The 27,764-nt window shown below is 40.9% G+C and overlaps 1 protein-coding gene across 1 annotated transcript in view; it reads left to right on the plus strand.

Annotated features, from left to right (window-relative positions):
- The first annotated feature begins 8,872 nt into the window (after positions 1 to 8,872).
- Positions 8,873 to 27,764, plus strand: part of PPM1L (protein phosphatase, Mg2+/Mn2+ dependent 1L) — a 112,822-nt gene continuing 93,930 nt past the window's right edge. The window contains exon 1 of the mRNA XM_061452642.1: positions 8,873 to 9,506. Within this exon, the coding sequence (XP_061308626.1) occupies positions 9,108 to 9,506 (399 nt within the window). The 5' untranslated portion in view covers positions 8,873 to 9,107. The remainder of the gene's footprint in view (positions 9,507 to 27,764) is intronic.

Consider the following 27,764-nt stretch of genomic DNA (forward strand, 5'->3'; position numbering starts at 1 on the left):
CACCTGCAAAGCCAGAGATGCACAGCTGCAATTGCAGCACGAATATTGATTGTGTATCAAGGAAGGGAGGAAGTCTTTTCCCTCCTCCAGCAAGAGCTTGGGACACATGAAATATGCATGTGAAACACTGTGTCATCCCTGTAGCAGACAGCATCACTTTCCATTTACTGCAGAGGTCTCCTCATAACTCCAATGGGCAGCAATAAACAAGATTGATCAACATGTTTTGTGTCTCTGTTGTGCACTTGCAGATCACAGAGTCCAGTTAGCATTGCGAGAGGAAAAGGTGACAGGACACACTGTGACTGCTGAAGCATCCTGGTTTGAAAGCGATGACAGGCATCGCTGACCATGATGAGCCAATTGTGAAACACGTGTCTGCAGTCCCACAGCGCGGGGCTTGATGGCAGTGTGGGGTGCATTCGCTGTCTCTTTGGGGCACGGATGACTCCAGCATGCCGGCATTTTCCATACTGCTGAACCTCATTACACTTGGCTGTTGGAAGCTGCTCGGGAGAGCAGAGCTGGGGATCAAAGAAAGGACACAATCCTCTCTGGGTGCAGATGTCTCAGTTCTGTAAACCGAGCTCTAACATGTTGGTGCAAATGGGTTTGACAGTCAGAAGAGGCAGTATGCAGCGGGTTGAAATAGCCTGGTGATTGCTTTCTGTGTTTTTGTGGGAAGCAATGACTAATTACATCAGCCGGCAAAAGTGCAAATCCCCGTTCCTTATTTGCGGAACATTACTAATGGATCGGGCATTGCACAGGCCACTGAGAGACAGAACCCCTGTATAAGGCGCTGACAGTATAAGGAACTGATCAGATTACTGGCTAAGTGTCCCTCAGCTCCCATATTAAATCAGGTTTACTGGTTATTCTGGAGAATATCACTATCCATAGTGACCAGCAAAGACAGTAAGGTAAAAAAGCAGGAGACACAGCAGAAACAATGGATTCACAATACAGCAAGAAGCTTCCCCCCCCCCTGTATTTTAGTTTAAAATTACACTGTTTACTTGGCAGAGTAGGTCTCATGACTCTCAATTTAAGTGTAAAGGTCAGCAGAGAACAATGTTTTGGGAGATGTCATTAGTTATAAATAAATCAGTTCATAACATCTGATAAACAGCCTCCTGCAGAGGGATCCATGTAAATACATTCCATTCCTTCTACGCATTCTCTCACCCTTTGTTTGCCTCTTTTACATTAGCTGAAAGCAGCTGCCAGTTCTGCCCTCTCTAACAGGGCATGTGGCAATATGATTGTGGCAAACTTTGCGAGTTGTGATAATGCTTAAAGCAGTGGAGCTTGCAGGGAAGAAAAGTAGATTTAGTATTGTCTTGCTATCACCAGCTTTTTCCCTATGCACATGCAGAAATGAATCCTTGATAGCTGGAAGCAGCAGTAGAGAAGCCCACAGCTGTTTGAAACTCATTCCCCCATCTGGTGTCAGCTTCACAGTCTGGTGCCTCAGGAGACCTAGGACTGATGTGGGAACTGAGGGGAGAGGGAAGCAGATATAAAAGGAAATTAAAACAAAGCCATAAAATTCTCTTCTAGTCAGTTGATTTTTCCCACTAAAATGCATCTCTTATGCAGTAAATCTGCGTGATGGTAAAGCAGATGGTGCTGTGGCATGTGTATTTCACAAAGTGGGAACGAAGGAGAGAGTTCTGACAGCTGAAGGTACCAACCCATGCAGCTATTTTAGTAAAAACCATGCCATTTGGATCTCACTAGACATATTGCCCATGAGAGGATGGAGAACAAACAAAAGGAAATGAGTTTGTCACTGCAGACACACAAGAATAGATATCACTTAAAACATTCTTGAGTAGGAGTTGCATATGGAATTACCACTTTTCTTACTGCATCCAGTTCTTATGAACTCAAACTTTCTTAAGTACAATTCAGTGGATCATAGACATCTAAGTATCTCAAAGCAACTTACCCTATTACCTGACACGGGATGTTTTTAAAGTCTTTTTCTGTGACTGTCCCTAACAGTTAACTTCTGATTTTACTTTTGTTTTTAATTACTTTTGTGTTTCTTTATGTGCTTTTTCTCTCTTGAAGGAAGATTATGGCTGTATCCAGTAAACGTAAGCAAACCTACTTGAGTATTCTGTGCCGCTTCTTTAGAAAAAGTCCAAGTCTCTTCCTTTTCCTGCTACTCATAGAAAACATATCCCATTTCAGCCCTAGAGGTATGAATGTTTCATCTTTATGTAACAACAGACACATTTCAAGCAAATTTCAAGCACTGGGCATAAATACAAACACTATAATTTTAAAAATGGGAAAAATCTTAATAAATTCTCTATATCCCAATTAAAAAAAAAAAAACAAAAAAAAAAAAAAAACCACCACCATCCTTGTTTGAATATTTCTCTCCATCACCAAAAACTGGGAAAATCAGTGAGCCTTTCGAACTGAGTAAAAGGAGCCTGTCCCCGAAGCTGCATATGAAAATGAAGCAGCGTGTGAGAATCAATCACATATACCCAAAGACAAAAGGAACACAGGCTGCCTGCTTTGTGTCATTCAGCGACCATAAAGCAGCCAGAAAACCAATTTACTTAGCTTGCTCAAGGAGATCTTTAGTAGCCCAGAGCTCAGCTATCTTGATCATGCCTTTTGTAAGGCTTTACTTTTCTAGTATATTAGGAGTATGGTTAGGGGAAGGTGTCAGGGTTTGAAATTCACCCTGGGTGTAACTAACCTCCTGAGGAGTCATGGAACAGAGTGCAACTTGGGATCCGTTTTAAATTGTGCAGTCAACTGACTGCAGTTGTCCACAGTTAATTTTAGTTTTAGAGTAAGTCACAAAAAAGGCACCTCTGAGCTCAGTTCCCCTCTCTTCTCAGTTCTGGTGTAAAACTAGAATAGCTGACCTGAGGATCTAGTCAGGAATACAGCCCATAATGTTTTGCATACAAATGTTCTTGAGAGAAGAAAAACCGCAAGGAATTAAATTGTATAAATCAAATTTGTAGTCTCTTGCTTATTGCAAATTAAATAGTCTACAACAAAGACAAGAAACATCTGCTGAACAGAGTGGAAATTAATGTAGAAGAAAATTAAAATTGCTTTGCTGTTACTTTTTATCAATTTGTGTTCAAATCTGAGACAGATTAATAAGAATGCTGCCAGTTTATAGCTAATTCAAAGTTATTCTAAATTGCTTAGCTTCTATTTATATTTTACTTGCATATTTTGGAGTTCTTCATGAAAGTGGTTTGTAATACATTAGCTCACCAGCAAATACTTTACAAATTTTTCCAAATACATCTTCACTCAGTAGCAATACAAAGTTATTTCAATAAAAGAAAACTTTATGTAGCAGCTTTGGCAGTGAGGGTCATCTCCAACTTCATCTGCTAGGCTTTTTTGGTGATATCTCAGTCATGCTCCAATTCTCAGTGAGTTTATCTCTAGAAACTGACAGGGAAAAATGTGTTTTGAATCATCATGATACAGAGGGGAAACTGGGGTAACCTCAGAAAGAATCAGTGAGCATTTCCAAGAGTGTGTCATGATCTTAAGAGCTGGACTTAGTTTCAGAATTTCGGGACTGTGCTCCCACCAAGGTCCAAGGCAAAACTCCCACTGAAGTCAGTGGGAGCTTCAGTTTGTGAAGAGCTTCAGTTTATGAAGTTCAGTTTGTTCAGTTCATGAACTTCAGTTCATGAAGTTCAGTTCAGTTCAGTTCTAGAGCTTCATTTGCATGTTATTGTCACTGGCAGTGCTATAGTTTCTTTGTGAACCTTTTATTTGGATTATCTGGTAACTTGTACAGCTGCTGAGACCAGAACCATATCGTACTCCTGTCAGCTTCTTTCCATCCCACTTCCTTCTGCCAGTTGCAGATTGTCTTTATGTTAGCATTGTGAGACTACTGTTAGAAAAATGCTTTACTTTTCACCTGTGATAGCCAATTCTTTCCTGCAATATCAGAATTGTATTACTTCAAGTGTCTGTAAGTTGATAGACCCCGTAATTTCCTTCTCAAATAATCCCTGGTTAGATTTTTCTTGATTGTGTGTATCACAGGAGAGTTTGGCTCTGATATTAAAAGTAAACAAGAACATGTAAACACTAATAAAAACCAACCCTTAGTTTACTTGAGAAATGACAGGGTTTTGTTTTCTTGAAATAATGTTAGCTTCAGGAATAACTGACACCAAATCATATACATATAATCAGAAATCATATATTCTAACATTGGCAAGCCAGGTCTGGGATTTCCTTTCTCATGTTATCTGCCTGTATGCAGGCACCTGCCTACATATAAACTTCCCAATGCACCCAGGATGTGCTTCAGCTGCACAGCGATACACTGCTTCACTTTATGGTTTGGTGCACTCTATTCCATAGCAGAATCTTATGTTAAATAGAGGATGTTGCTAAAACATGACTCTTAATTTTCTAGAAATCTCCCTGCATCCTGTGACTCTCATTCTCATTGTTACTTTGTGTTGCCAGGAAATTGACAAAAATCAGACTTTACACGTGAAAATGCACTATAATGAGGAATGAAAATTGAGAATCAAGGAAAACAAAAAAGAGCAACTTGTGTGGAAAACTGCTATTTTCATTCCCCATCTGCAAATGTTCCTCTTCAACAGAGATGCAAAATGAGCAAAATTCCAGTAAGATTTCTCATGGGTTTACCTGGGAGAAGGCAGAATTTACCTGCAATGCTTGGCATTTTCTGCAACATAAAATTCTGGAAACACTCTTAGAAAGTGTTGTTTATATCAGCTGAGATCAAAAGAAAGGATAAAAGTCATTGGCAGAAAAGCTGAACTTTATTTACCTGTTTATTTACCAAAACTATTGTAGAAGACAGTTCATGATACTGCTATACTGTCATTCCTCTGGAGAGCTGTGTGGCATCCTGAATGATGACAGACAGAATCCTAAATTCTAAAATTTATTTATTTAAAACATCTGAAAAGTACAAAATATTTTGCTATATTGCAGTTTTACTCCTGACATGCAAAAAGCCAGTTTTATAGCATTGGTACTGTTTTATCTATTGTGATTGTATATATTAACAGAAAGAAAGGGAGGTGCCTCTGTAAGCTTCCGGGGATATTCTGATATACGTTTCAGTGTTCTGACCTGCAGTGCAAGGACTAGCCTGCAGTAAGCTATGTTAGTGTGCACTTTTGATTATGCTGATAGCACTGACTGAATCTGAAAATCCTCAGAAGGTTTTTCTAATAGGCAGAAGAATACAATACATAATAACAGAAGCATATTCAAAATTTTAGCATCCCAGAGAATGCTACAGAATAGAAATTTTACAGATTTTGGTAGTATTTTTACAAGGAAATTTCCATCAAACTAAATGCTTTGTGTTAGTGAAATTGTGCAGTAAAGTTGATGACCTATTCAGTATCTTCACTGTTCTTCCCCATGGTAAAATAATAATAAATTCGGTTTGTAACTACAGTAAATGAAATGGCTATTTTTAAGTTATCCTTGTGAGTATCTTTACAAAGTGAGGCTTCTTACAACCAAAAGCATTATTTTTTTTATTCTAAGGAATAAATTGTAATGCTAACAGTGACAGTATTGTGCAGACTAGCAAAAAGTGAGTGCTTTCTCAAATATCTTATTCTGTATTTAAATTCTGTGTACCATAAAAATTGCCTATGAATGAAAGTTACATGTTGCTTTGTTCTTGGACCCAAAATAATTTCTCATCTAATTCCATATCAGGCAACATAGAGGCAATTCTTGTGTGTTACAGCACTAAATAGACAATGAATGCGTTTGTAATAGCAGATTATTTGCTTCGGTAGCCAAGGCATAAAACCAAATTATGTCTTGATCACTTCATGCTACGTGTAAGCAGTAGGAGGAGCTGTTGAGCAAGAAATGTTTTCCACATGTTCAAGTCATTACGCAGTGTAAAATTCATCAGTTTATTTGTGAAGCTGACTCAGTAACTGCTTTTGAACATGTTTGGGTCTCAAAGTTCTATATCTTACTGGGGAGATTTGCTAGAGTAAACGGTGCAGGACTCCACCACAGAGTGCAGAATGGAACTTGTAGGTGGGTTTGCTGGCCCACCTCTTGATCAGCCTACTGCACTCTCTCCATGTTGCTTTGAAGTTTTGCACTTAACAGTAAATTAGTGTAGAACATGTACTCAATACCTGCATTTTTCACTTTTAATTAGTGAACAATTCCATTTCAAGGTGGGAATAATTACATGGATCCCTCTGAGGTGGTCCCACCATGACGACAGTTGCTGCCCCATTGCATCTGTTCGTTAGAAGAACACTTTGCCTGTACCTTATTGTTTCATCTGCTTCCTGCTCAGAAAGGAAAGCTTTGGACACTCTGCTGCTGCAGAGCCCTTCAGATCATATTTTCACAGCTGAGATGCTTTTAGAACCAACTCCAATTCTCTTGCAGTATAAAATATGCATAACAAAGATAGGCAACAATTATTACTTTGCTAATGGACTCCTCCAAGGTAGCGTAGAGCATCTTCTGTTTCTGTGGGCATTTACCACAGTGAGGATCCTGCAATCCTTTGGACAAAACTGTTGGGCAGTATATGGGTACTAGACCTCAGCAACTGAAATAACAGTGAGGAGATGCATGCTGGTGGCTGGAAGAGTGATTTGTGCACTTGAAACTGCTTTATTTCACTTTGCAATTCCATAGTCTGAATTCAACTTGTAAAACACAACTTCCATACAGGTTGCTGTTCTCTCACAGTATATACACATTTATATGCCATTAAAATGATAGTTAAATAAACAATGAATTCATTGATGGTAGTGAGCGGTGTTCTCCACATTTTTACATTTATTTTATCTGCCATTAAACACCAAATTAAATGAAACCATAATACAGCTATTAAAACCAAACACAGTCATTACAGAGCCAACTTTGCTTAGCGGCCACATACAGCTTTCAGCCAGTATGATGAACAACTCAAAGGGGATTGATGCTGGCAGCACAGGGCCAGGGAGAAGAAATTAGCAAAGGGCACAGACACAAAGACAAACTGACTGCTCTGAGGAATCTGTGTTGTAATGCAAGTGTCCCAGGCATGCAAAGACACATTTTAGACAGAACAGGCTTTGTTTAAACCAAAACGTTTTGCTAGAAAAGCTCTATTCACAAAATGGGGCCTTAGTTTGACTGAAACTCTTCAGGCTAGATGTAGCTATACAGTTTGTAGTAACAAAAATATTATTTCATCGGTGCAACTTATTTTAGCCTTTTTGTCACATTTAGTCTTGTTTCTTGGGCGTACTCATTCAGTTAGCTATTCCAGCAGCATCGTAAGCCACAGATGCTGCAACGACTGTGTTGTTGACAGACCACCGAACTCACGGACACATGTTTTGGCCTTTCAGGTAAAGAGCCTGAAGCTCAACTCAAGCAGACAGTCATAGGTGGGAACATAATCAAGGTAAGTGTTTCTTCAGCCCTTAAATGTACACCTTTGGAAAGTCCTTTGAAATACTGACAAAGTGTGATGTACCTCTGAGATATACAGCAGTATCAGTTATAGACAACAACTGTAATTACTGTTCCTGCTTCTCAGAGTTAGATGTAAGAATCAGACACAAAAAAGCTGAAATCATTAGCTTTGTGTTAACCAGGGCTGGGGTTATGTAATGTACTTAAGATGATCTTTAAGAAAACTAGCAAAACAATAGTTCATGCACATTTATGTGTAAATTCAGTGTTAACAAAGTCCTAAGGGGGTAGGAGCTGCTGAAAGACTAGAAGGTGTAGACCCAAATGCTCAGCCTTGGCTATAAAGGCACTTTACTGAATTTTCCACTCACAATTTCAGACTGGTTTTGTGGCTTGATAATTCAACACCACTCGTATGTGTTTGAATATTATATCAGCTGTCATACCCTCCGAGGCTAATTTTGTCAGGTTTTGGACACCTGGCCTGCCAGTCAGCTGAAAATCACTTCGGCTCATTCACAGCTTGGGCACTATGCCAAATTGTTGTTTATATTCCAGCCAGCTTGCGCTCCCACCCTCACAGCTTGTAATTTTCATTCCTTATCAGTTAGCAGAAAAACGATGGTTTACAGAAATGGATTGGAGAAATAAAACAATTCTTTTGAACACTGGGGGATTTCCATTAGAATGCTGTCCAGGCAAATTCTGCCATCAGTTTAATAACTGAGAAATTCCTGCTTTGGTTCCCGTACACTTGCATGTCCGTGGATGTACCTGGAGACTACCTGACAGTCTTGTAAGGTTACCTTCCAGCAAAATCTCAGCCCTGTTTCGTGTCTTGGCCGTCTCGGGTTGTAAGCAGAAGCAGGGTGGCCGGTAGGGTCACCCCGCCTTTGGAGATAGGGCCAGCTACACTCCAGAACCTGCTGCTCTGCGCTCCTCCAGAGGGCAGCCCGGGCTCTCTGTAAACAAGGGACTGCACAGCTCTCCCAGCCCCGCTCCCACCCTGCGCGGACAGACCCAAGCCCAGCCCCGCCGCGACACTACGGGCCCCAGAACCCTTCGCGCCCTTCGCGCAATATCCCCCGCTTCCCGCGACGGCCGCCGGGGCTTGTAGTCGGGCTAGGCGGTGGCAGCAGCAGCAGCGGCGCTCCGCCCCGGGGGAGGGACGGCGCAAGGCGTGGGGGACACGGGAGACAGGTACCCGCGGGCGGCCCTGGAGGCACTTTCTCGCAGCGGCCGGCCGGGCTTCGAGAGCGGCGGAGCGCGGCGGCCTCCCACGGGGCCCTGAGGCGGAGCAGCGGCCTAGGGGTGCCCGAGGCGAGCTCGGGCTCTGAGAGGAGACGCAGCCGCGGGGGGTGCGGCACTGGTGAAGCCTGCCCGGCCGGGCCCCACTCCTCGCCCCGCTCCTGGCGGTGCGGCCCCTCCACGGGAGGCACGGGGCGCCGCGGGGCCGGGACGAGCAGGTGGCCGCCGCCCGGCAGCGGCGGTGAGCGGAGCCGGCCCCCAGAGGCCGCCGCCGCGAGGAGGGAGCGGCGGGCGCGGGACTTCAGCGGAGGAGCATGCACTGACTCGCTGCCTCGGCTCAGAGCCACCCCGGCCGCCGGGTGCGAGTTGCATGGTGTGGGGATACACGATCTCGATAATAAATGATAGAGGATACAATGACTTTGCTGTCTCTGCTGGGTCGGATCATGCGTTACTTCTTGCTTAGACCGGAGACCCTGTTCTTGCTGTGCATCAGCCTGGCCCTGTGGAGTTATTTCTTCCACACGGATGAGGTGAAAACCATTGTTAAGTCCAGCAGGGATGCGGTGAAGATGGTGAAGGGCAAGGTGGCTGAGATCATGCAGAATGACAGGCTCGGGGGGCTAGATGTGCTGGACGCAGAGTTCTCCAAGACCTGGGAGTTCAAGAGCCACAACGTGGCTGTCTACTCCATCCAAGGCCGGAGGGATCACATGGAGGACAGGTTCGAAGTAATCACTGACCTGGTGAACAAGACTCACCCCTCCATCTTCGGGATATTTGATGGGCATGGAGGAGAGGCAAGTGCTCAGCTGGAAAAAAGGCACAAAAAGCAAAAAGGGGGGTTTCGGGGGTGGATGATTACAAGGCAAGGGGTGATTGTTCTCACCTGCCAGGTTTGTGTGGTTATCTTGAGACATTGTTGGGGGGATGGGGGAGGAGAGCACGAGTGTCCAAATAGGGGTCGAGGATACTCTGTTCCTTTTATTTCTCATTACCCTTCTACAGTCAGTGCAGTATAAATGTGTTTATACCCTGGCTGCCCTTTACAGTAGTAAAGGTTTAATTGAAGTAAAAGCCTTTGGAGGTGGCTCTTACGTGTGTGGAATAACGATGATGAGCACAAACTCCCTGGAGTCATCTTTTGTTACAGCGAAGTGTGGTGTGATCTGATTTTGGCACGGGGCTCGTCTCTCCCTCCTGTCAGGAGCCGGGCTCATCAGCAATTAGAGAGCAGTCAGTCCTCTTAAAGCCAGTGTTCGTAAAATGTGTCTTCACAGGAATTCACCCTTAAGTGAGGACTGGCAAGTCACTGAGAACGAGTATCATGTTTGGGAGCTGCATGTAGATTTTTAAGTCATTACAGCTGTGCTGTCATACTTGTTCCCTCCCTAGTGGAAATCCAGGAAAAGTGTCATTTTGAAACTTTTTGGTGTTTAACCTCTTAACTTTTTTAGGAAGGGCAATTTCCTTCAGGTTGTGCTGTGTAATTAGCGTTACAGCTTGATGGTGTGCTTCCTTTATTACAGATTACAAATGCTGAAGCAATAGCTTCCTCTTTATTTAAGATTGTGGTGCTGCCATGTAGCTTTTTGTATAGCACAAAGTACATGTTTCATAACTGTGGGAAAGGACAAAGAATTTGTCCTTGTGTAACAAATTAGCTGAAGCAAACATCGTGCTGGGTATGAGAGAACTTTCTGGGTTTTGCTGGGGTGATGGAAACTGGAGAGAAATGGTGAAGTTTTCCTCAAAGTGCTCCTGCTGAGGAGGGGTAAGGCAGGGAGAAAGATTGGGTGTTCCTCCAGCTGCTTTCACAGATCAAGGAGTCGAAGTCCTTCCTTGAAAAGCCTTGGCAGTGACTAGGCACTAGTGGAGCACAGGGGTGTGGAGCTGCTGCCCCTCTGAACCTTAAGTGTTGCCTAAAAAATCCAGGCCTGAGGCACATAATCAAAAAGCTTCTCTTCTGCTGCCCTCATGGTAGTAAAAGGAGTCAGTCATGTGTCCTACTGCTGTCTTGCAGCATACAGCATTTTGCCCCCTTTAAAATAATGCAGACACTTAGGACAGTGAAAATTGTCAGCTTCACAACAATTTTTGGTTGTGACTGAATCCTGTTTTCCTTTTTACATCTGATTTCAGTTGGGGCTCAGCTGTGCCGACTTGTACTGGCGTATTTGTGCCAGCTCACTATCCTTGGCCTTCGAGGAATGCAGGTAGAAATGTCAGTTGCAAACTGTTTTCACATCTTTTCCTGAAAGAATATTAGCTCTGACCAGTGTGTTTGGTGCTTTCCTGTTTTCTGAAGAGTTGGACAGGAGGTGCTTGTGCTCTGTCTGCTGCCTTCTTCTCCTTTGTTTAAACTGACAGTTTTCCTTGTCTGGAACAAACAAATTTGCAGGAATATCTGTGTCGTGTTTTTAAACAGTATTCTGAGGTTGTTACAGATACAAGTATGATACACACACTTAGACTCTGGCAGTGTGAAAGAGCGATCTTATTTCTTTCATAAATTTGGTGTCATACATGTATCTTGCCTTGCGCTTGATTGCAAACCCATTGTAACACAGAGAATAGCTAAAACAAGAATGTGCCCTGTATATATATTGTTTGCTTGTTTGTTTGTTTGTTTTGTTGTGGATCTTGGAATTACACAGATAGGATATATTAATGATATTACTGGATCTGTGGAAAGCTCATTTGTCTTTTGTATTCGCATTCCTTAGAACCTGCTGTAATTGTTTCAGTGGCAAAGTATGAGGCTTTTCTTTAAGAGGCCTGTACTTTTGAAAGGTTTAGCAGATCTCTTTCCAAAAACCTTACTAAAGTTAATATTTAAAAAAAAATGTATCTAGTACCTCTTATTTATCTTTCTAATGCAATTCTCAGGTGTTCTTAACAGCCTTTACTCCTACAGAAATAAGTGCCTAATCATTGAGGACATAACTAGTTTCCAGCTTTAGATTTTATGTAAAACTGAGCAGAAAAGCATGGACTATGTGCTGTGCATACAGAGAAAAAAAAAAAAAAAAAAAAGGAAAATGGGGTTTAATCTAGACAGGTTTTGTAGTTTTGAGTAGAAAAGAGGGAAGGGAGAAGAAACCGGAAAAAATTAACACTCTTATTTAATCCGTAGTAGATAATACTAGATTTCAGATCTTTATGTGAATTGGTTTTCTGGATGTCTGGGTTTTTTTGGTTGTTGTTTGTTTTTTTTTTTAAAGATAAATGACTTTGTAGAGCACTTTGCCTACATATGTAACAAAGCCTTTGTGAAGATTAAATTTTCCACATGGGGTCCCATAAAATTTCTTTATATGTATTTAAAGAACAAAGAACTGCTAATCTCTGGAGTTACATGTGGAATAGACTGTTCTATGTGGGCAAGAATTGTTTTTCCAAACAGACAATGCCACAAATGAGATGCTAGATTAATTCTTTCCAGCTAAATACAAGGGAATGTGTCTCCATTAATTGCTTCCTGCCATATCACATTGAAGTGGGAAAATAGAGAAGCATTATTCAAAAATATGACTTACTCTGTAGTGCTAATTTATGAAAATTACTGAGTTTTGCTTAAATATTGCCAACATTTTACATGAATTCTACTTTTCTGTTGTGTCATTTCCCCTTCTATTTTGCAATTTTAACTTGAATAGGCTGGCAGCTATTTCCTTTAATTTTGTGGCTGGCTTGATGAGAAAGCAATAAGCAAAAATAAGTATTAATCCTCTGTGTCACAGCTAAGTATCTGGTGTGCTGCTGCAGTTTCTTGTGAAAGACAATAATATTTCAGAGAGAAAACTTGATACATGATGGTTAGTAAGGCCTTCCTTTTATGCAAAGTTTGTTGCTTGAAGACTGAATAATAATAATAATAATGCAGAACAGGTAGAGGGCAAAGTCATAGAGTTGGAAAGAATTAAGAAAAGTTTCTGTCCGTTGTCTCTCTGAATGAGTTTGGCCAAAGGAGTCTTCAAGGTAATCTCACTTAGGATCAAAAAAGACGAGAAGAAAGACTGTACTCCCGTCACCTCCTTTACAAGGCTGAAAGATAAGTTTGAGTGCCTCTTTTTTCTTTCTTTTTTTCTTCTTCCCTTTTTCCTTTATTAAGAAATTTTGAGGCTGTCTAGACTGGAAGATGGAGAAGTGGCAAACTATGTAAATGATAAAATAACAAAAAAGAACTTGAAAGCTGAGCAAAGAAAAGGATGGTTGCTTAATTAGAATGATTTGACTATTTTAACTAACATTTACTGAAGGGTTCTTTTCTCAAATATTTAAGGTTTAAACACTCGGTTTAATGAGATCTCATTATTAGACAAGAACAAAGCTACCATCTGCAGTTTTATGGTTATGGCTGTGTTGCATATCATTGTTTTTTTCCTAACCCTGTGAGGTAAAGACTTTAAAAATAGTTATAGCAATAGTATCTTAAATGCTGCTTGCACTTGTTTGCAGTCATAAACTGATGTGGATAATGATGGGGGGAAATTAAAGCTCAGTAACTGTCTCATAAAAAATGTCTTGCTCTTTTTATGTCTCTTAGCCTCCTTAAATAGGAACGTGGCAAGGCTTGTTCCTTGTGATCTGCAGGTACGGTTAAGAGTATTTTGCATGATATAATCGGTTTTTAGATTTGCTGATACAGTGTTGCAGTATGTGAAATACACCTTTTTATTTTTCTTCATAGTGTAAGGGAAGAGTGGGGAGCTTAACTGTAAGGAAAGGAGGGAATTTGCTGTATAGATGGCTAGTATTTGTAACCACATACAGAATCGCGTAATACTTTGTGTGCCACAGGACCTTGAAGTCAGTATCAGAAACTGTTGGCAGAAGTCTCTGGTTACTGATTAACTTACAAAGACAAAAATAAAAGGGAAAGGTCAGAAGATAATGGCGAGAGTCTTTGAGACTATGGAAACATAAATGCTGAGGTAAGGCTTGGAGAAGAGGGCAGGGTGCCAGCTGTGTTTAAATGAGCCTGCTGTGCATTTAAAATACAGGTACTTGAAAGCATGGTTAATTCTTCCCTGATTCACTGAGGTGAATTTGCTGTCACCTTCCGGCCCCATCGCAACAAACAAGTTGCTGGGAGGCTAGGTTGAGAAGAGAACTTCTGAAATACTGAAAATCACTCTTGTGCATATTCTTCTCCTACATGAATATGGGATGACTACTCCTCAGTGAAGGCGAAAAATAAATTTGCCAGAGTGTGAGAATTTGGGCAGGGCAGCTGTAAATCACACTGTCAGAGTAGGACATGGTGACTGTACGCTTGGGCTCATACCAGTTAACATGATTTTTAACCCTTCACAACCCTGAGCTCCCCTGCGTGTTGACTGTGTTATGATGATGGACATCTTTTCAGGCACTGGTAAGGGGAAATTTATTCTATTTAATTGGAGATGTTAGCTGATGGTTGGAAGATAATATTTGCCTTCTACCAAATACGTACTAATGAGCTAATATTTTTATTTTGGTGATCTTTGATTATTTTTTTTCTTTTTTGTTAGTGACTGATCCTAATAGCAGAAGGTGTTCATGCTGTGATAAAAGAAATCGAACAGTTTTGTTGGGATTTTTTTCTAAATTCCTTTGGATCTGCTAATTCTAATTCAAAAGCTGTTCTTCTGATGCTGATCTACTTGGGCAAACTTAGTGACGAAAATGTATCTATCATACTTTTGTGCAAAGGCCATTAAGGATTAATGGCTTGAGATTTCATAAAACGTAAGAATAAATCAGACAACAGCTTTGCATTTTTATGGATGTTATAGTCTAGTTGCAAGGTGAATTCTTTGAGGCTTTGCAGTTTTTAAAAAGAAGCTGCTAGGATGGTTTTCCTTTTATAGTATTTTCCTTCAGTGTCTAATCTAGAATCCTCTATAAAGTGCCTAAATGTTTGAATAAATATTTACATAGGTGAGGTCATGTTGATATGCAAGTCTCAAATCTGCTTATAAATTCCACAAGTGGCCTAAAATATAAACTAAAATGATATATAGGGACATTTCTGTCATTTTGTTTAGTTTATCTGAGTTTTGATTCCTGGGTATCATGTTACAGGGTTATGATCTTCATCCTACAAAACCATATTTATTTGATATTTAGGTCTACACCACATGCTCATTTGCTGTACAGAACTGTGACTTAAAATTGATTAAAATGGTGTAAAAAATATGTAATTGGGAGTAGGAACTCTTATCACTTCCATTAACAGCTGTATCATTTGGTGTAGGATTGAGTCTTTTTCAATTTCTATGAAAATCAAAAAGTCAATTAATTTTAAATGCAGTCTGCCAGCTTAGCTTGGATCAGTGCTTCCATGTTTGGGCATGCAGGCAGCCAACGAATTGCCACTGGTTTAATTACATCAGTTTTGATTCTTAGGTGCTTTCAGATTATGAAAGTCATTTAAGTTTCCATTAAGAACTTGAGTAACTCGGAGTACATAGGAAGTGTTTGTGTGCATGCTCTTGCTGTGTGGTCAGTGCTCAGCGACTTGTCTGTCCCTGTAGATGGAGAGGATATTTCACAGCTACCAAATAGGAACGTTCAGACCGCAGTTAAGAGTGCCCAACACTTTTTAACTTGATACCTTGCAGTAGCACTGCTGTAGCCATGTCCTTAGATACATAAGCAATCACTTACGTAGCTAAGAGAGATAAGATGGATCAAGGCTTAGAAATGAGCAGCATCTTAAACTCCCTAAAAATGTGCTGATTTATGTTACTGATGCTGCTTATCACACAAAATAAGCAGTGGTGAAGACTTGTTAGCTAGTCCTGCTTAACCTAGTGTCCAGCCTCGACAATAATATGCACATTAAATGTGTTTTGGGGCAGTAGAGTTTGATCAGTTCTGCTCTGCAGGTCAGGAACTTGGGCATTTTTTTTGTTTAACAGTGTGAGAAAAAGAACATTTGGATTCTTCTGTCATGTGGGATTAGTTAAAACAGCAGATTGCTCTAGTTCTGTCTTGAGTGTTATGCTTTCAGTAGCTCCTTTGGACCAGAGTAGTGTTTCTCCTTCCTCCCAGTTGTTAGAGGTCCAAATATTTATAGTGTAAATTGTTCCCTAAAGTTGAGTTCTGGCTTCTGGCAGTGTGACTTTTAAAACTATCTCCTGGCATCTGGAGACTTTGTTTTGTGGTGGCTGCATACTAGTTGCTGGGTTGCCAGGCACTGGATATGGCACCTCTAAATTTCCCCTTGCTCTGAGTACTTTTCAGCCCTGTCCCTTTTCACCTGTCCTGCCTAACACAATTCCTCAGCACACAGTTACTGTCTTCACCAAACTGAAACTACAGACAGTGCTTCACGTTTTCCCCATCCCCAGGAGCTTTTGGACATGCTGATTTCTTTGGAAATGGTCATGCATGAGATCGGTTAGGTTTTATGACCCATGCCTGAAAGTGTTGAAGGCCAGGTTGGATGCAACTATGAACAATCTGGTCTAGCGGAAGGTGTCCCTGTACGTGGCAGGAACTATATGATCTTTAAAGTCCCTTCCAACCAAGACCAGTCTATGATTCTATGACAGGCAATCCAAAGGTATCTGTCACTAATGTTTCTTGGGTCTCAAGGTTCAGGACTTGCTCTTCACTTTAAGTACAGTATAGATATTGATAGATCTGGAAAAAGGAACAAAATGCTTACATACTTCTTCTGTAGTGCCGTTTGGTTTGAATCGATGCCCTTGAAAGGAGAGTTCTCAAAACTAATTTAAGGGCAGCAGCTGCTATAATTATACACAGAAAGTCACATGCCTCTAGCTCCACTTCTTCACTGTAATATTTGTTGAAACCTTAAAATTTAAGTGAACTCAACCACCCTTTTGACCCTATCGCCATCCTCCCTACTCTGTGTCCCACAGAGCAAGCCTCTGCACCAACACACCCGTGCTCCCTGCTGTCCAGGCAATTTTGTGACCATGCTTTTGCACCTGAGCATTGCACGAACTTCACGCCTTCATCCATTCAGGGGATGCTCTACTTCAACAAGCTGTGCTCTGTTTGCCTGTGCCAGCCCTTGGGTCTTTGCACCAGGTAGATCCTTGCGTATGCTACATCCTGAGCAGACCCATGAGGAGCTGTACAACGGTGCTGAGGTGCTCAGCCTGTATCTCAGGCAGGATGCCAAAGGCAAGCAGTAATATGAGCTGTTGCTGCTCATACCATGTGGCATATCTATGCTGATTAAAATGATCTGTGTGTTCCTAGCAGAGTGCATGCATGACTCACTTTGAAAACCTCTGTAACAAGTTTGGGAATGTATGCCGTGTGCCACTGCCTTCTGAAACAGGGGGGTAGGTACGAGTGAGGCTCTTTTTTCTTTAAAACAGCTTTTGTAACTACAAGTTCCCTTTGGCTGCTGACTTCCTAGTCAGGTTCATGTTATCATCAATTTTGACTAGACTGTCACCAGATACTACTCCAGCTAGACAGACCAGTTTCTCTGGTTCATGGCCAGCCCAAGAGATCTTCCATGTAAAAGAAAGTCATGAAGAGTTAATGACCTATGGTCTTTATTAGCCCCATAGAGTTTCAGTTCACCCCAAAGGTGTTTGGACAAGTGTAAGACTACAGTTAATGCAAGTTCAAAAGGAAGTTTCTACCTGGACAAAGATGTCCATACTTGTGATCTCTGGGCCATTGTAAGTTGTATGCAAAATCAGTAGTTGCGATAAGGTGGAGCATGTCTTTCTCTTGGGCTGTTTGTGTGCCTGTACTTTTGTTTAACTAGTGCTAAACACTTCAGCTAGCATTTTTATGAAGGCAGTTTAAAGCGTACTGCCCAATGTAGAGATTTCATTTGAAAACAACATAGCTTTAAAAAAATATAAATTTCATTACACTTTGCAAGAAGAAAATTTTTCAGATGCTGAAATAGAATTGTAGAATGGTTTGGGTTGGACAGAACCTCCCTGCCGTGACAGGGACACCTTCCACTACATCAGGTTGTTCCAACCTGGCCTTGAACGCTTAATACTAATAAATACTTAAGTCAAGGTAAATAGATGAAAGTGACCACTGTTTAAATAACTGCCCATTTATGCCAAAAGACCTGATATTTAGATGGCAAAGCTGTGATCTAAGTGAACTATCTTGGTCACCTTAAAGAAATAAAAAGAACTGAAAGTACTTGTTAAGACTAGGCTTTCAGGTCTAGAGTAATCTGCAGGCCATAAAATAATCTTAGTAGAAAAATCTACATTTCTTTCTACTGTCATAGAAAAGTCATTCCAGAAAAATAATTGGTTATGCATGGCACAGAGCTGAGCCAGGTGCTCAGGCTCTGGGGAGGGCAGAGCCCAAGTTGTCTTGTGATAAGCAAAACCAATGAGGGAAGTGGAAGAAGCATCCTTCTTTGGGCTGGTGTCGTAGCGAGCTCCTGAGAGCTGCATGGCAGCATGGAGTACCAATCGTACTGCTGCTGATACAAATTGATTATGATGCTGAAACATTGCTGGCTTTCATCATCTTTGACCTTGTCTGATTCACAGCTGTGTGAGCAGCTGACATCTCCAGCCACACAATCAAAGTACGTGTTTTAACTGCTAAACCACAATGCAATTATCCATAGCATGTCATGGCAGCAAACCTCAAAGCTCCCTTGGAGAAAGGAACATTTATTTGCATTTACTTTCAGTGCTAAAATGTTATCCCATGCAAATGTTCTCATTGTCATAAATGTTGAAAAGGCTTCCCCCCCAAAATCCCCTTCAGGGGTAAACATTTGATTTTAGTAACTTCTGTTATAATAGCTGAAACTGTCATGCAGTACTGCTTTCAATCAATACAATTTTTAATGTAATAAATCTCTTTACTTTTTCATTCTCTACTAGATAGAAAATTGCTGGAGGGCATGAAACATTTCTCTGATAAGTGAAAGTATGTGGCCGATAATACAGTTCTCTGGTGAGCCACAGCTCGCATTCATTTAAACTTGCATTTTAATGGAAATATGATTTATTTCCATGTAGTCTACACATATACTGCACCACAGAATTGCCTAAACTTTCCCTGAAATGTGTGTTTCCTCCAAACACACACTGAAGCTGAGGTATTGAAATATCTGATTCTGATCAGTATTAAATAAATATCTATCCGAGGTGGTGTGCTTCAGGAATGGAAGCATAGTGTAGGAGTAGGAGAAAAAAACATGTTTGTCTCCTTAGTTGTCTTAATGTTTATCCCCTTAAGCTTTCATTTACTTTCCTGCATTTGAGAGTGAATGTGTTCTTTTTTCTATTTTTTCTGGCTTTTAAATTTCTATTTATTACTTAGGTCTTTTCAGAATTTTGTTGGACACTGTAGGATGTAGAAGATGCTTTTAATGTTGGGGGTTTCTTTTATTTTTTTAATCTGACATATGCAGTGTGGTTACAGTGGGTTTATTTCTGCTGAGAAGCAAAGAAGTTGGATAAAAGTCTATATAATCCCATTGAAAAAAAATAGTATGTTCATTTGATATTTACTCTCAATCATCCTCAGTCTGGTCCTTTACTGGTGTGGAAGGAAAAGGAAATCACACATGGAGAAGTAGGCAAATGCCTACAGAATGGATAAAATCAGTCTCTACTTCACAAAGAGGAGAGAACCAGCAACCCTGGGAAGGAAACAATCTCATTTCTCTGAAGTGGCATAACTGGAAGATGACAAACTGACCAAAGTCATATGTAGAATTACAGTACATGTAGGTGCTTGCTGTAAGTCATGTTCTCCTATAATTGAGATTAAACAAGATTTTATTGTGAAAGACCTTTGATAATGATCACCTCATGCTAGTATCATGATGCACAGCACACCTGGTCACTGCTGCAGTGAGGAGTAAGCCTGCTTGACTGTGTCCAGGATGCTGCTGGGATTCCCATTGGAGAGAAGTGAAGATGAGTGGCCTTGCAGTATGTGCTTGGGTATGCAGTTAACTCTGAACCATGACAGGGAAAGTAATTCTTTTATTAATTACTTTGGGGAAAAAAAAAAAAAAAAAGAAGCTGTTGCTAACTTTCCTGGCTGTGCAATTGGAAGCATCCAGAATTCTTGCTGGAATAACATGGCACAGAGATTCCGATGCAGGAAGGGGGTGAGGGAGTTGAGGTGTGGAGTTTGGGATTTGAAGACAAAAATGTGGGTAGAGGAGAAAAGGGAGGATAGTGTGTGGTTTGCATTGTAGCTTGTCTTAATTTTAGGTTGCTCTAAGACGACATATTTAATAAAAAACTGTCCTAGCAGGATCACCAGGCAGCCATAGGAAAACTACTCGCAGTTTCAGTGTGCCACTGTTTATATATTGTCCAAGATCCAAACCCCAAGATATGTATGTGTAAGGGTTATTTCTGTGGTTTAGAATGAATACCGGTTTATCTCTTTCTCTGCATGTTTGAGAGAAGCAGAGAGCATGAATGTGCATTTTGGCAGCATTTCTTTATGGCTCCTGAAAGAGCACTAACAGTTTTGTAATTTTGGATGCTCTGAAAACTAAACTTTGCCCTCTTTGTTTCTGCTATGTTCATTGGTTTGCTGGCACGTATTGCCAGTCCTTATTGCCTAGGACTTAGAGAAAAAAAAAATGTAGGACCAGCTGCCTGTTTCATGGTGCCAATTTGCACTGGCATGTCAGAGAAGAGCTCCAAGCAGCCCCTCTTCTTGCTTCTGTTTCAAGCATAAACAAAAATGTGAGGTGCTACGTTAATATGACTTCTTTTTTTTTTTTTTAAAGACTTTTCTTACAACTACTATTACAGTAGTGGTTTTGGAAGGCAAAGTAGAGTGATTGAATTCTCTGTGGATTAATGTTGCATAAAAGATTTGTAATCTTTGGCAATTAGAAAATTGTTGCTGAGGTTAATGGTGATATTATTTTTAACTTTGAGGGCAGGAGCAATTTCCTGCCTCCGGGACGGAATTATTTAAATCAGTGCTTTAAATAAGCAATTTCTGTGATGCTTTAAATTGGCAAACACTTAAGTCATCAACCTGAATTCTTTTTTTGCTTGAGTATTTATTTTAGCTATTATGTATCCTGATATACTGATTCACATTATTTTTTTTCTGTATTGTTTCTGAAAAGGTGTATGGTATTTACTATCAATGTTTTCTTTAGTATTTTTTTCCCTATTCTTGTTGAGATATTGTAACTGTAAATGAAAGTAGAACAAAAAACTAAATAATGTATTATTTGTTAAAAGTTATTGAATTATTTGCATCTCAAGCATTCTAAGCCCCTGGAGGGTGAATTGATTTGAGACGTGCTTCTGGGACTCTTAAGGTCTGTTTTGTGGTGGGGGTCCTCTTAGCAAGCATCTCTTCCTGATACCTGGACTCAGTGCCCAGATTGTCCGTGATGAGGTCAGGTACTGTCTCTTCAGACTCCAGCTGTAACTTGAATTAGGGCAGGACAGACAAGAATTGGAGATAATTCTACCTGATCAAGCTAGCCTTCCACCTTGTCAATAAGAATGATGCTAAGATAGTCAATAATTTCAAAAACCCCACATTTTTTCCTTCTATTCTGTAAGGTGTTCTTTGCAAGAGTATTGGTGTCCTCATCTAGATCTGCTCAAAGGCTCTGTCCTGGTGGCTCTGGCAGGAGGTGGTACCTTGATACTACTAGTTCTGGAACTGTTTCTCTTCAACTTTCAGAGATAAATATATGCTGTTTCTAATTTGTTATTTTTATTAGTTATCTAATTAAGGTGATAGATTATGCTCTCAGGCTTTGACATATATGTTTTATTAATAGTTTTATTTTTAAATAACACATGTTTTTTTTTAAATAAGAAATATATCTAATTTACCTGCCTCCTTGTAAAGCACAGTGCTAATCTGCCTGGTAATGTCATATAGCAGCTCAAGAGAGTAGCTGCATACTGGTTGATGTTGCAGGTCTGCATGTGATGATTAGAAAAATACTTAGAGTAATTTGGATTGTCTCTTGGGACATGTTGGGTTTTGCATGCCACACATATACAAACTCCAACACATGCAACCTATATTCTAAGGTGTTTGTGTAAACTTTGAAGACTGGCAATTGAGACAGCTGGCCAGTGTTACTCCCACCTTCAAAAAGAACAAGAAGGAGGACCTGGGAAACTACTGGCCAGCGAGCTTCACCCCCATCCCTGGAAAGGTGATTGAACAGGTCATTCTGGAGATCTTCACCAAGCATGTAGAAGAGAAGAAGGTCATCAGAAGTAGTCAGCATAGATTCACCGAGGGTAAATCATGCTTGACCAATCTGATAGCCTTATATGATGACATGACAAGGCAAAAGCAGTGGATGTTGCCTACCTTGACCTCAGCAAGGCTTTTGACACTGTCTTCCACAACTTCCTCATAGGTAAGCTTAATGAATGTGGGTTATATGAATAGACAGTGAGGTGGATCAAAAACTGGCTGAATGGCAGAGTTCAGAGGGTTGTGATCAGCAGAGCAGAATCCAGTTGGAGGCCTGTAGTCAGTGGTGTTCCCCATGGATCAATACTGGGTCCAGTCTTATTCAACTTGTTTATCAACAATCTGGATGAAGGACTGAAGTGTACCCTCAGCCAGTTTGCTAATGGTACAGAGCTGCGGGGAGTGGCTGATACACCTGAAGGCTGTCCTGCCATTCATTGGGACCTTGATAGGCTGGAGAGAAGCCTAATGAGGTTCAGCAAGGGCAAGGGTAGGGTACTGCACCTGGGGAGGAAGAACCCCAAATACCAGTACATATTGGGGACTGATGTATAAGAGAGCAGTTGATCTGAGAAGGACCTGGGAGTGTTAATGGATGACAAGTTGACTGTAAACTGGCAGTGTGCTCTTGAAGCCAGGAGGGACAATAGAATCCTGGGGTGCATCAGGAGAAGTATGGCCAGCAGGTTGAGGGAGGTGATCCTTCTCCTTTATTCGAACCTAGTGAGGCCACATCTGGATTACTGTGTCCAGTTTTGGGCTCCTCAGTACAGACAGACAAGGAGCTACTGGAGAGGGTCCAGCAGAGGGCCATAAGGATGATCAGGGGTTTGGAATGTCTTTCTTAGGAGGAGAGGTTGCAGGAGCTGAGCATGTTTAGTCTAGAGAAGACTGAGAGGGGATCTCATTGATGCATATAAATACCTCAAAAGGCAGGTGCCAGGAGAATGGTGCCAGACTCTTTTCAGTGGTGCCCAGTGACAGGACGAGGCACAGTGGCCATAAACTAGAAAAGAAATTTCACCTCGACATGAGGAAGAGCTTCTTTAGGTTGAGGGTGGCAGAGCACTGGAACAGGCTGCCCAGGGTGGGTGGTGGAGTCTCCCTCTCTGGGGACATTCAAAACCCGCCTGGACACGTTCTTGTGTAACTTGATCTAGGTGGCCCTGCCCTGGCAGGGGGTTGAGCTAAATGATCTCCAGAGGTTCCTTCCAACCCTAATGATTCTGTGATTCCTGTAATAAACTGTAAACAACATTATGATGCCATGGTTGAAGACCCAACTGAAAGTGTATCCAGCAGCATATTGGAATTAGTTGTTTCAAATTTAGGTTTTAAAAGCTTTTTTGGCATGTGGGTTGTGCATCTCTTATTAAGGAAAAACCTCACACTGAAGGAAGATGAAAATCATGTTGATGAATAGTATGAAAGGCTGTAACCTCGAACCTATTATAGTGAAGAGTGATATTTTTACTGGAATGTTTTTTTACTGAGTTTCCCAGCACTCACAATTGATAGGAGAGCTCAATGCAGTTTGTGGCAAATACCATTTAATTGAGCTTTTTTTGTATACAAATAGAAAATAGCTTTTTGCCTGTCACAGTGGCTTTCAGTTGACCTCACTGTGCTTCTGAGTCAAAGTATTTCAGGTGTGTCACAAAAACATATTATACCTCTGTGAACAGGTATTTTCAGATCATTTTACAGATTTACATTTCTGGTTACGTTTCTTGGCTGGTCCAATACAAGTCAGTAACACAACTGAAAATAGAACTTTATAGTTCTCTCCTTCTCTCCCAGGTGCAACTGCTCATTTTTTCTCTCTGTCAGACGCTGACATCCATTAACCTTGTGCCTTCTATTATTAAATGTAGCACCATCGCCTACCTGTTGGGTTTTGCAGTCTTCAGTTTCTTTTCTTAACGCGGTTATCATGAAACGGATGATGCCTGAGACCCAGCAGCGTCAGTGCTTACTTTACATCAGTACCATGGATCTTAGCGGTTGCCTTTCATGCCAAAATGATCATTGACGTGTCCCTGTCACTGTGAGAAAGCCTGTGCTACTATTTGTCATATTTTAAAGGAATTCTTTCAGCATTTAGTTGTGAAACAGAATTTTTGGTTTGAGAATTGATCTAAATAGCAATAGTGAATATGAGAAGATGGCCAGTTGTTGAGAATAGCTGGTCACTCACTGGCTCTGTTAGCTGTCACAAGCATGAGGAGCACAGCTGGTTTTTCATTAAGTGATCTCCCAGTCCTGATGACATACTTGATAGCTGAAACTTGCTGTGGATGTCATGATCTCATCATGCATATGACCTGCAAGTCTAGCACTTCATCAGTCATTTCTGGAGCTGGAGGGGTTCTGCATGGCAGTTCCAGGAGACCCAAGCACATAACCAATTGACTGAATTAATCCCCAGAGCTTCCAGCCCTTCTTGGTGGTACTGTGCAGGGAGAGAAGCTGAACATAATCTCAGTGTTCACCCTCTTCTCTGGAAGGGGGACTTGGTCTTCTCTTTCTATGCCAACAGGAGTCTTTCAGTGTAGGGAGCTAATGGCAGGACTTAAAAACTTGGCATAATTTGCCCTCTCTTGAGCAACATAAAGGAGAGTCACTGAAAGTAATCTATTGCTTGCAGTTTAACTGCTGCAAGTGTTGCAGTGAGGGTTTCTGAGGCAGTACTCTTTCTTCTCTCTAATTTTGTGGTGTTGAGAGTTAAATAAATGCCCTGGAAGACTAAAATCTTCTGGAAGCTTTTGATCTAGGAGACCAGCTTCTAAGAGGCTGGGGATGGGAACACAGCCGCATTGTGAAGGCTGGAAGGGAATATGGCTAATGTTTTCTGATTTAAATAAGGAGAGAAATGTTAAATCAGGGAACATGGTGGTGCGTAGGGTTATTCTTTCCATAACAATGCACCAGAAGATCTAGTTAAGTGGTTTTGGTTTTGACTTTCAAAGTTATGTTAATAAAACATTTAAGACCATGTGATCTTTCTTGAATTAAAGTGCTGTAATGCAAGAAAATTGCCTTTAGCAGTGAGGGGTGTCTCAGGGTGAAGAGGGGAGAGTTGGGAACAGTAAAAAGAAATTAAATGAATTAAAATGGGAGTGGGGTGTCTGTGTTTTACCAAGGCTCCTTGTAGCCACATGAGGAGCCACAGACGAACCAAATGAAAAAAGAGCATGTGTACCCCAGCTGAACAGGGATTTTGCTGTTGCTTGAAGCTCATAGATTAAACAACTTCACAGCACTGGAAAGAACCTACAGGCATTATTTTTGCACAGCAAGAATTCATGAGATACTCCAAGAAAACAGAGAGGTTCTGAGTGCTCTAAAGAGGAAAATATGTAAATATTTTGTAGGGAGAAGTAATTAGTGGTAGGAATAATGCCCAGGCCCTGAGCTGCCAGAGAATCTAGATTGCCTAGTGAAGAGTTTCAGAATGCATCACCAGTGCGTTCTCTGCTTCAGTCATAATGTGCAAGAACTTACTCAAATGTCAGAGTTCAAGAGCCTGTCACAAAATTGTCTTTACAGGAAGAAAATGTGTCAAAAGCCTGTTATGGCATTGTCTTTACAGCAGGAAAATTTTGCCTGATCTCTCTCTGCAGATGCCTGTGTCCTGGGGACTACAATTCCCATCCATGTACTTTAGGAGTTGTGCAAACACCTCTTTGCATCTGGGTTTTGAAAGCTCTGGCCCTGGTTTCATGTGGGTGCACGGGTGCTGGGAGGGGAACTCCAACAGTGGTGTAGCACTGGTAGCGCTACTGTGTAGCTTCGTAAGCGCCCTGCAGTTTTTCTTCTAACTCTTTAGCTGTGGTACTCTGGGTTGATAAATTAAAGAAGAATCTGAGCTGCTTTAAGAGTTATCAGTGTTCCTTGCACTTCAGTAGGAAATGCGAGGCCAGTGTTGCCTTGACCTTCTCCCATTGTGTGACCTTAGTATTTCAAATGTGGTAACTTTCAATATTTGAGACCATATGAACCACTTGGTGTCTAGTAAACGTGTTAATGATCTCTTATTTGCATGAGCTTGAAAAAAGCAGAGCTGTTTTAAATTACAGTTGAATTTCAGAGGGACCAAAGTAAGGATGGGCTTAACTGCCTGGTGGGTACCTTGCATACCTGTCAGATATCTGGGGCAGGTACCTGAAAGGAGAGTGTAATTGCAGGCTTTCTTATCTCTGTCTTCCTCTTTCATCAGCAGAATTTCTAGCATTATGGGTCATTAGTTACACCATAAGGAGATTTCTTTATTTTTCAAATAATAGAAACTGAAGATCTCATCAGTCCAAATTGATATCTGAGGGAAAGTTTAAAAACAAAAGTGAAGCAAGCCAAGTCTTTTCCATTCCTTTACAAAGAAACACAAATATAAATTCATTTCTTCCTTGATTCATTCCGATAAAGATAAGGGTATCTGTTTCAGCTTGAAAGCAAAGGTTGAAACAAGGAACAAGAGGGACCTATACACTGACAGGGAAGTTGGCTTGGTTGTGCACGTGTGTGTATGCGCGTGTGTGTAATAACAAGGAACACCATTGCTCCTTTCTTGAGGGCCTCCTAATGAAAGCCACCACCAGCCCAAACAGAAGTGACAACATGAACATTTCTGTGTATGTCAAAGCAGCAGTAAAGAGACATTTGAGAGTTTTTTTAGGTATCCAACAGCCTCTTTTGTTTCCAGTTGTGTTGTTTCCAAAGCTTTTAACAGAAAAGCTATTGGTTCTTTGGGACAATACTGAAAAAGGAAAGATGGCTACTCTGTGAGCAAGATGCATAGACTCTTAATGTATTCCTATGCATCTCATAATATCAGGTATTCCCTTGCTGGACTGAGAGGTGATGTAAGAGTACAATTGCAAAGTCTTGGGTATCAGTATCTCTCTTGTAGTTGCAGTGCACCTTGATAATGTACTTCAAGGTTTGCAGAGATCCAACTTTCTGCTTTGCTTTGTGAGTTCTTAATGGAAAAAAGAGAAGCTTGTACAGAAGCCTGGGGATATAATGTATTTAATACTAATTTTAAATTTTTCTGAAGACCAGGAGAAATACTGGAATAGAATGAACAATTGTACCAGATTACCATAGTTTGGAGGCTAAGGCTTGCCTGTATCTCTGCCACCACTGTGACTGCGGTGTATGCAAGCCTTTGTGAGCTACCTTGAGTACCATGACTTGAGTAGCTGTTGCAGCACTCCTCAGGACTCAGTAAAGCTGTGTAAAGTTAGCCTGTGTGGGTCTCTGTCTTACAACAGCCACATGCTAGCAATATGCAAAGAGGCTATTTAAAATTAGCACTTCAGCACAGTAGTATAGATTATCTTTGGTATAAATGTATCTCCTGCTGTCTCCACCAGAAATACTTAATTCTTCTTCATTTTTCCCAGCAACAAAGTTGAAATATTTAACTGCTTGTTAGCTTGTTAATACCTAGTATTTCTGAATGAAACCAGATTGTTGTTCATTAGAATGGAATTGGGATTTCTATCTAGTAAGAGAAGATAAAACTGCTGTTTTGGATTCTGCTATATGAGAATTTAGTACTAATTACTCATTCTGTAGATATTAGTTATATGTTTTTTGTGGATATTAGATATATTTATTTTAGATACAGCTTTTTCAGTACGAACTTCAAATCCTCATATCCTGTCTTGAAAACTGAATTCCAATCTGAAATTGAAAATCTAGATTTGGATTACTTTGGAACGTGAATAGGGAAGCTTGCAAAGCACTCTCCAGCTTTACAACTGAATTTCATCAGAGTTAGTCATGCTCTTTTTTTTCCTGGACAAGAAATTTGCATACATACTTAATGAATCAAGCATGGGAGGAACATTTGGCATGCTTGGTCATAGTGC

Source organism: Pezoporus flaviventris, unplaced genomic scaffold (genome assembly GCF_033815535.1).
Source record: "Pezoporus flaviventris isolate CSIRO_AGI_PZ_B2104156 unplaced genomic scaffold, CSIRO_AGI_Pfla_v1 ptg000013l, whole genome shotgun sequence".
NCBI classification, from domain to species: domain Eukaryota; kingdom Metazoa; phylum Chordata; class Aves; order Psittaciformes; family Psittacidae; genus Pezoporus; species Pezoporus flaviventris.